Source organism: Saccostrea cucullata, unplaced genomic scaffold, assembly GCF_032062105.1.
Source record: "Saccostrea cucullata isolate Sc308-1 unplaced genomic scaffold, CSIRO_AGI_Scuc_v1 ctg3, whole genome shotgun sequence".
Classification (NCBI taxonomy): Eukaryota; Metazoa; Mollusca; class Bivalvia; order Ostreida; family Ostreidae; genus Saccostrea; species Saccostrea cuccullata.
In genome coordinates, this window is record NW_026935858.1 from 548880 (window position 1) to 559197 (window position 10318).

The 10318-nt window shown below is 33.8% G+C and overlaps 1 protein-coding gene across 1 annotated transcript; it reads left to right on the forward strand.

Annotated features, from left to right (window-relative positions):
* The first annotated feature begins 6447 nt into the window (after nucleotides 1-6447).
* LOC134243982 (acidic phospholipase A2 Cc1-PLA2-like) lies at nucleotides 6448-10005 on the forward strand. The gene is made up of 5 exons (XM_062726225.1): nucleotides 6448-6576; nucleotides 8176-8238; nucleotides 8424-8565; nucleotides 9593-9705; nucleotides 9822-10005. Exons 2-5 carry the CDS (start codon nucleotides 8184-8186, stop codon nucleotides 9968-9970), a joined length of 459 nt encoding a protein of 152 aa, XP_062582209.1. The 5' UTR covers nucleotides 6448-6576; nucleotides 8176-8183; the 3' UTR covers nucleotides 9971-10005.
* The last annotated feature ends 313 nt before the right edge of the window (nucleotides 10006-10318 follow it).

Consider the following 10318-nt stretch of genomic DNA (forward strand, 5'->3'; position numbering starts at 1 on the left):
GGCTGAAACTAAAGTCTCAATATCTTTTTTGTTTTTTGATAAAATCATTTGAAATTTTGAACATAGTCATACATTAGGGAGATTTACAGCCTGTAATATAAGATTTTTCATGAAAGCATGTGCATGCACATGTGCTTGCAAGAGCTCGCACATGCAACACGAGAAAGTCCAATATAATTGATACAGACGTAACTATTAAAATTATTGATGAAATGCTTTGAAACTCATTTTATAAGTATATATTAGCAGTATGCACAAGATGACATGGTCAAAATAGCAAGATCGCACGCGCATGCACGTGTGCTTCGCTCTGATTGGCTGAAACTAAAGTCTCAATATCTTTCTTGTTTCATGTCATAATCCTTTGAAATTTTGAACATAGACCTACATTATGAAGATCTACAGCATGATATATAAGAATTTTCATGAAAGCATGCGCATGCCCGCGTGCTGCAATCTGATTGGCTGAAACTTTAAATGGCTATATCTACTTTGTTTTTTGACGAAATGCTTTGAAATTTAAAACATTGTCATGCATTAGGATATCCTACAATATGATATAGAAAAAAATCATGAAATCACGCGCATGCACGTGTGCTGCAATCTGATTGACTTAAACTTGAAATGGTATAACTCCCTTGTTTTTCAACCAAATAGGATGGGAATTAGAATATAGATAGATGTAAGGGACTCCTACAAGAAGGTATGGTCATCATGCACGTGCACGCACGTGCGTGCATTTGGAACGAGTGAAATGAAAAATACACTTGAAAGAGTGATTTTTCATACTTCTGGACTAAATGCGTTAATATATTGTATATTAAATTTTGTAGATAGTGTAGACAAGATGATATGATCATAACGGACATGCATTCACATGCGCACGGGTGCAATGCTAAAATTTGAATATAATTGGTATCCTTCTGAGAAAACGTTGTTAAAGTCAAAATGCACAGAGTTTGTCTTATTTAATGAAGCTTACAGGGAATATGGCACCAAAAAGGAGTTGGGGAGCGTTTGGGGAACATCTGTAACGGTCCCCGTTACAATTAGCACTAGTTATTATTATTTTTCTTCTTCTTCTTCTTCTTCTTCCTGGGTACTTTTTTGTCCGGGAATGATCTCGTAAACTATACATCCGACTAAGGTGAAATGTTTTTAGGGTCAGTAGACATGTTATGTAGATTTGCGGAACGAAGGTCATTTTGCGCGCACGTGCTTGCAAGAGCGTGCACGTGCAACATGTGAAATGAACGATTTTATTGATATAGGCGTAACTTTTAAAATTTTTGATGAAATGCTTTGAAACCTATAATATAAGGATATATTAGAAGCATAGACAATATGAAATGGTCAAAATAGCAAGATCTCACGCGCATGCACGTGCGCTTTGCTCTGATTGGCTGAAACTAAAGTCTCAATATCTTTCTTGTTTTTTGACGAAATCCTTTGAAATTTTGAAAATTGCCATGCATTGGAATATCCTACAACATGCTATGTAGCAATTGTCATGAAAACACGTGCATGCACGTGCGCTGCAATCTGATTGGCTTAAACTTTAAATAGCTATAACTCCCTTGATTTTCAACCAAACAGGATGGGATTTGGAACATAGATAGATATACTGGACTACTACAAGAAAATATGGTCACCATGCACATGCATACACATACATGTACGTGCGCTGCAATCTGATTGGCTGAAACTTTAAACAGCTATAACTCCCTTGGTTTTCAACCAAACGGGGTGAGATTTAGAACATAGATAGATGTAACGGACATCTACAAGAAGATATGGTCACCATGCTCATGTATGCATGTGCGTGCATGTGAAATGAGCAAAATAAAAAAACACTTGAATGAGCGTATCTTTTTAATACTTTTGGAATAAATACTTTAATATTTAGTATATTAAAATATATAGATTGTGTAGACAAGATGATATGGTCATTACGCACATGCATTCACATGCACACGCGTGCAATGCTAAAATTTGAATGAACTTTGTACACTTCTGGGTAAACGTTGTTAAAGTCTCTAATGCATCGAGTTTGTCTTATTTAATGAAGCTTACAGGGAATATGGCACCAAAAGGGAGTTGGGGAGCGTTTGGGGAACATCTGTAACGGTCCCCGTTACAATTAGCACTAGTTTCATTTTAAATTCAACATGTTTTGTACCCGCGGAGCACACTAAATGGCAATATATCGTCAAAACAATTTCTAAAAAGTACTATCCCTATAGATATCACACAGTGTTATCCAATACCCATTCATTTAAAACATTTTTCTTATACTTAACATTTATTTCTTAACAATTGTTCCCGATATATAATTTCCTTTATTAAGGTTTTAATTTTTTTTATTACATAACTCTGCTTTCACAGGATAAGCAACTCTTAAGCGCATATGTCTTTCCTTGACGTTCCAACTTTTAAAAGTTTTTGTTAAGATTTTTACAGTTAAACCGTTTCTTCACAGATTGTCCTCATCTGATACAGAGTCTCTGTCACTCAAATACAGCCTGTACTATTTGTCCACACATTCACAACTCGTTTGTGACATTTTTTTTTTTTTAATTCCTCAAACATTTTAAGAGTTTATTCAGGATTTCTCCTGAGTAAAACACAAAATTGCATCGTTATCTGCTTATCCAGTTCTAAAACGTTCTAAAACATCATCGTTTTTGTCTTTTTTCAATACAGACTACCTATCTTCTCAAGTTGATTTCTTTTCAATGAAACAAAATATCAAACCGTAATTTGGAATACAAATCGATGTGACAATTCTTAATTTGAATTTCTGAGTTGTTTTTTGTGTTTGCTCCATTTTACAGAGAATATGACTACAGACATTATTTAGTGTATTGTTTGTAACTTACTGACCTGCTCCGTGACTCGATTTTTGCATTTTTAAAATCTGGATAAGTTTTGAATAAATCGTGATATTTTTAAAAAAATAATACAAGTCATTTGAATTTATTGCTAAAATATTTCTACTAAATTTGGATACATATAACGTCAAATATAAAAGATATGACAGAAGTCTACGAACTTTTCGAATTATATTATATATTATTATTATATACGTGTAAAAAATCTATGTCAAAAATCAAAATAAAGGGGAAAATGACATTTTTACATGAAGGCTACTTAACATAATTACAGGAAATTATAGTTCCAGCAAAAAAGTGATCATAATTATTAACATATCTTTGTTTTAACTTGCAATAGTTTTAATTCATTCTGCAATTTTCTTCAATTATTATGAAATTTTTTTCTGAATACAAAATGTACTTGCCATGCTGATGTTAATCTTCATCTAACAGATTTTATGTTTTGTTATTCTTTTTGGTAATTTCAGAGTTTATTTGATTTGAACTTTCATGCAGTGTGTTTAAAGCTATTTAAATTCCTATTCAGATGTATTGGATCATTTTCCAAAACTATGCAAATGGGACCATTTTACGCACATGTAGTTTTAGAGGTCATTTTTGTCCAAATCTTTTTTAAAGAATATCCAAGTAAAAACAAGATGTGTTTGTGAAACACTGATGCCACCATATGGCAGCTTATTGCAAAGGATGAATTTTTTTCAAATGCAAGTCAACTGCCAAGGTCAAAATTAAAATGTTTTACCCCCCCAAAAAAAGACAGGAATATACCTGTGAAATTTGAAAGGCTGAGCACCAAATGTTTAAAGATATACAAAGGTTAAAGGTTTTAAAAGTAAGTCACATGTCAAGGTCAAATTAATGGTGCCAAAATAAAGTTATGCCCAAGGTTTAATTTTATGAAAGTGGATGAAATTCCTAGTCAAGGGGTTAAAATTGTTGAAACCAAGGCAATTACTTGTCAGAACACATACATCTGTGAAATACAGAAGCCCTTACACCAATTTTTCAAAAGTTATAGCCAAGGTCAAAACTTTCCTGAAGGAGGTTAAGGTCAAAATTATATCCAAGGGAAGGTCTTGTAACAAGGAATACAACAGCGAATTATGAAATCCCTAATTCTAACTTAAAGTTTTGGTCAAGATAAATTTTTTGAAAAGTGGGTCAAACTAAAGTTCAAGGTCAATTCAAAAATACCCAAGGAAAGGTTTTGTCACAAGGTGATGTATCAAAGCCCCATTTCTACAGTTAACAAGTTATGGCCAAGGTTATGTTTGGTAAACTTTTGCAAAAGTGGGTCAAACTCTAAGGTAAAGAGGTCAAACATCTTGGTACCCAAAGAAGGTCTCATCACATGAAATACACCTATGAAATATGAAAGCCATAGTTCTAACCGTCTAAATTTAACCATGGAAAAACCAAAATTTATTGCCACAAACAGATGGAAAGTGCAGAAATGATATGTTTCTGAATCTTTGATTATGGGGGCATAAAATTCAAATAGGACATGTAGAATCATGTGTGTTAAGGAGTCTTTCTCTAACATTTACAGTCTGTGATTTAGATGCCTCCAGTGTAAACCTTCTTATATTCATGTATTTTGATTATTTAATATACATTCCATTTGTTTGTCTATGGCCCCTTTTACTGGTGATATAGAAAGAGAAATTTTAAAAATTGTATATTGTGCATGCATTCTCGGTAAGATCAATGTACTTTAAGTGGGCATTGTGACATGTTTTATTGCATGTAGAAGTTCATTTTTTACGGGTATTCACGTGCTATAAAATTGCCAGCTTGATGTTCAATGGTTTACACATGTTGAGATACTCTAGGTTTTAAAAATTATGTTCTATTTTTTGTTTTTGTTTTTTCAATTGTAAAGTACTCTATTGAACTTCCACATTTTGAAATATTCTATATTTTAAAAATTATGTTGGCTTTGCATATTTTATCGTCTTCTTTTCATTCTGAAAATTGGACAGTGCTTTTTGAATTTCCACATTTTGAGATACTCTATTTTAAAAACTATGTTCTATTTTTCTGTCAAAACTTTCAAATTTCTTTTCATGTGTAATGAATCAAAATAGTACTAATTTCAAAAAAAGTATTATGTTGAAATTACATGTATATCTGTTTTCCTTTGAATTATAATTACTGAAAGTTAAAAGGCATGTGATGACATCTTTTCGCTGTGATTTATTGTATTTTCAGTATATATATATTAACTTTATCAGTATTTGAATAAGGAATATTGCTATGCAAATATAAACTTATGCAGTACATGATTCTTGTATCTTTTTATTCTATTTCATTGAACATGATTGTGAATGAAGACCTGTTGTTGAATGGTATGATAAATCCACAATGCGCGACGTAATAATTTTTTTCCCCGGGTGAAAGGGGGTGTCTAACACAACTCAAACACATATCGGAGTCGGAAATTTTTTGACAAGCAGAAAAATAAACAACTTGTCCAGACCTTGAAAAATTGTAGGAAAAAGTGGAGATCTTTCCGTCCCTCCCCCTTTGGATTCGCGCATGATTCACCAGCATTTCAAGGCAGAAACCTTTATGAAACCATCATAAGATCAAAGACACACGGATTTTTGGTGACAAGCCGTACACTTTTAAAAGTTATTCCCATTTTTATGTAAAATAATTTTAACACCCCCCCTTTACCCTCCTTGTCCTGGACAACCTTCATAAAAAAAATGACGATTTCACCTGTAGGGCCCGTTTTACAAAAGAATTGACGACTAAGACCAACATTTTATTCTGCCTTGTAACTTTCATATTTGCATTGAATTGAAAATGGTTTTAAACTTTTTAAAAGGATTGTAGAAAGATATTTTCATATAAAACAATTTTAAACTCAATCATAAATTCTGCAAAATTTTATAATCAACTGAAGTTTTTGGTCTTTTGCAAAACGGGCCCAAGGACATATTATGATTGTCGTCTCACTCTGTTTCATCATTGCGGAGAGAGTGAAAAGAAGGCACTGTCTGTACAGTGTACACGATTGTGTACGAGAAGTGAAAAAAAAAAGTTTGACTAATGGATCAAAAAGTCAATGAAAGTCACATACATGACTGCTTTCCTTACTCCTTTCAAACATGTTGCATTTTATCCGTCAGTATTTATAACGCAATCAAGCTAAAGACCTGTAATAACTAAGATTCTTTTTGGTGTTTTATGGGTTCAACGGTGCACTCTAGCTGGAAATCATTTTATTTTTTCTAAAATATTGCAGCACTTTTCTTTTTACACAGACTACAGTTAGAATAGTCTAACTGTGTCTCGGGACAAGTCCTCACCACACCGTGTCCGTAGAACATTTTTCATTTCAACGATAGAATATTCTATCTATACACAGACGAATAATGAATATATATCTTGTGAAATTTTTTAACCTCCCTATTTGCAACGGCTTTACCAAAGCTGTGACTAAAAAAAACCAAGGAAAATCGATTACGATAATATTACATGTATATCGGACGTTACAGTGTTAGGAGAAGACAACGTGGTCGAGAATTTCTGTAGGAACTTCCGCCTTGTACCCAACAAGACACATAGTTATGATACATAAATCCTGAGGGCATATATAGATATTTGTGTATATATGTATAATGTACATGGATAAACATACTTATATTAATAAACGGAAAGGTGTATGATGCAGGTAAAAGTAATTTTTTTTTCTCATCATCTTTTACTTAAAAAAAAAAATTAAATTCAGTAACGTATAGGATCGATTTTGAAAAGTGGGGTAGGCCAGCCAGAGAAAAAAAATTTGAAAACCTACTTGAAAAAAATTGAAAGGAAAAAAAGGGAGAAATTGTCCAGAATCGAAAATCCTATTTCGTGGGGGTGGGGGTGTAGGTAGGACTTCTTTCAGTACCAAATTTTACAACCTTCCTATTAAAAAGTTATGTCTGAAAAAAGGTGTGTGGGAGGGATGTTGTTACATGCCTGAAATTAAAAAAATTATGTTAAAATAACCTTTTCACTTCCATACATATTCGGTACTTTGAATCTTTAAAACTATTTTCTGTAGAAGACGCATATGTACATGTGAATAACAGAGCACGGTAAGAGCTACAGAGATTGATTGTGTGCCTTTTTAATGTCCTTGTCGAATATTCTTCAATTATATTTAGATGCCACCAAGTGCTGATGGTGATCAAATTTAAACCTAAACTCAGCGCCATTGAGTACCTATACAACATGTACCAGGGTTTATAGGGTCTCATCCGAGAGACAGGTCTTCATGTCGTTGTGGGATTTGAATCCGAAACGTAAGGATCAAATCAATTTAAGGATCCAAAAAAACTGCCCAGAGTAAACGCTATAAGTAACCTAGTCTTACCATGCGGGTGACTAGATATTGATGGATAAACCAGTATTGATTGATGGGCGAGTTCTTGTTTTATTAGCTTGAGCCCCAGATACGTAGAATTTTAAGAATTGTTAAATATCACGCTGGTGGACGTTTTTCATACTAATTATTAGGCCATTAAATTGTCGACGGATTTTCCGTTTGGGATCATGACAAGGAGTACACGGCCGCTGTGACTTGTCGGCAGGGGATGCCTACTCCTTCATGGCACTTGATCCCATTTCTGGTGTTTTAGAGGTCCGTGTTTGCTCTACTCCAAAATTGGTATTGTTAAATGGTCTTTTGAGCTTACAACCATTTCCAGGTAAGTTTGGACTTTCAGTAATTAAGGTGTGGCATTCTCGGCGCTATGTAATTAGCGTCTGTCAAATGGCGAATAGATTTTCATTGGTTAAGATATTAATAACATCAGGAACTTTAAAATAATGTTGACAACGATGAGACGACTTAATAACACCCACCTCTTTGCCGGACGAGACAACGTTATTGGTTATTCGATACACTAATTGGCATTTGCCCGAATTTCTATCCCATATGTATATTTCAACAGTGAAGGAAAGCTGTGTAAATTTCAGAAGCTAATTATGTAACGTCCAGAATACCACGCCTTACTGAAAGTCCAAGCTAAAGTGGAAACGGTTCTTATACTGTTCGTTATCTTCATGTATTTTACTCTTTTGTTAATATCGTATCATATCAGGAGATGCTGACTCCTCCATGGCACCTGATCCCACCTCTGATGTTGTAGAGGTCCGTGACTGCTCTGATCCTGATTTGCATTTTTGAATGGATTTTGAGCTCCAATGCCATTCGCTGTCTCCATATATCCAGTATCAATCAGATACCTTTTAGCTATAAGATTTTTTTTCTTTTCATTTGCAGAAAATGAAATGAAGCGAAAAAGATTTTTCATTGTCCTTGTGGCTTTGGCTGTATACGTTGCAGGTAAGAACTCTGCTTTCAACATACTGAATACCCCCCCCCCCCCCCCCCCGAAATTGTTTACTACTTTTAAAAATGATTTTTAAATACAACATTTAACGTTTTGAATCTGTATGCTTTTTAGTTTTATTCTATAAATTCATGATAAAATGCATACAACTTGCATACATCAATTTGCTATACAACAGATGCTGGAAGAACAAAGCGAGACTTAAACCAGTTTAGTCGAATGATCTACTTGACAACTGGTCGTGACCCTTTTGACCTTAGTGACTATGGAAACTGGTGCGGTCTAGGAGGAAACGGAAGTGTGGTGGATGCCATTGATGAGTATGTAGTCTTGTTCAATGGTCCCTATATTGGGAGTGCAAGAGAACTTATGAGTATGGTCTCTTTTATCCTTAGCGGTCGAGAAGGGCATCAGGAATAGATAACTTTTAGATCAGTGGGAGGGATGGCCAACCAAAGTGAGCCCATGCCATCAGGTGTACTTGGCGTCCGTCGTCAAAAAAAAAATCTCTAAACCTACAGCACATTTTTCTGAAACTTTATAGTATTGATGTTGGATATAAATTATCCTATTCACTTTTCATTTTGGTTTAATAAGAATCAAGATTACTGCAAATTTGAATTGAAAGTCAATGTGGGGTGTATGATATGCAGGGGAGTTTTTTTATTACTCAGAAATAATTCTAAAAGCAGAAAGGCAAATCTGCTTTTAGAAAATAATAAAGTTGACAAGATCTGACCATTCCATAGTTTTTATATTAAAATCTTTGCGTCCAGTTTGATTTATAACTTAAAAGCCACTCTGGGATGTCAATTCTCTTATCTCTGAGTCTGACTGAAGAATCTTTTTAAAATCCTTTTGCTAATAATCCAAAAGCATATGACATGTATTCTTCAATTTGTCTAAAGGGCCACTTTTCATTTCGATCCTGTGAAAATCGAGCAAAAAAGCAGGATTTTTTTGCGTTAATACACTGTTATATGTGTAAAAGCACATTCGCACATAGACAAAATTTGTTCTGTTTCAGAAAACCTTTTGGATTTTTCTTCAGCCTAGATGGGTGATTTTGTTTGTAGAAGCGTCTATAGTTATCCCAACATAATCAGATAAATGTAATTCTTAAAATGATTTGTTAAAAAAAGTAAATCATAAGATTATATATAAATTTTAAAGGTCTAAAGGTAACTGCAGAACTGTAGCTCTCTGGAATTATTTGTCCGAACTTTCTTATCTGGAGAGCTACAGTTCTGCAGCTAGTTTAATGCGGAAGCTCAGTCAGACAAGACTATACATACATGTGAGTTAATGTTCCGTAGTTTTTATGTTTAGGCTTTTTGTGATTTGCAGATGTTGTTACCATCATGATAACTGTTATGATGAGATTATAAACGATCCTTTGTGTGGGAATGTGTATACATTAAAATACAAGTCTGAAATCAGCAAAGGGACAATCGAATGTAGTAAGTGGTGAAAATACCCTTTAATCCAATATATCTTTTAGTATAATATATATTTAATACAATATAATGCAGTAAATATACATGTATAATTTTACATAAAAATAATCTATTTACAGCCGACGATCGTCCCTGCCACAAAGCATTGTGTAACTGTGACAGAACGGCGTCATTCTGTTTCCAAGACAACCGAGCAGCATACAACAAAGCTCACAAAGGCGTGTTTGCAAAGATCATGTCAAAATTAACGAAAAAATTCTATGAATAAAACTTTTTAACTCGGGATCTTCACCCGAAGAAAAACTTTTCTCTTTCTTGTATACTTTTAAAAGGAAACACCACAAAATAGAGCACTAGTATTAGCTGATGTGTACCATATATCGATTCAGTACCAAATTCTGAAATGGAAATGAAAGTATAACAAAATATATAGAAGTACCAATATTTTAAAAATATACGACAGACCAATAACCACATTTTCGTAGGTTAAAGATATCCGATCCTCAGCGAGGAAGGAAAACTCTTTTTTATATAATTTAATTAAATCGTCTCAAAATAAAGAATGAAATTGAAATTTTTTCATGCCACTTAATATGATTCAAGGTTCTCTGGTGCC

Bases quoted from the DNA above. Each gene is read 5' to 3' on its own strand.
- LOC134243982 (XM_062726225.1), top strand. From the start codon at position 8,184: ATGAAGCGAAAAAGATTTTTCATTGTCCTTGTGGCTTTGGCTGTATAC. The intron at 8,239-8,423 runs GTAAGAACTCTG...GCTATACAACAG, and splicing joins TTTGGCTGTATACGTTGCAG to ATGCTGGAAGAACAAAGCGA. The intron at 8,566-9,592 runs GTATGTAGTCTT...TGTGATTTGCAG, and splicing joins GTGGTGGATGCCATTGATGA to ATGTTGTTACCATCATGATA.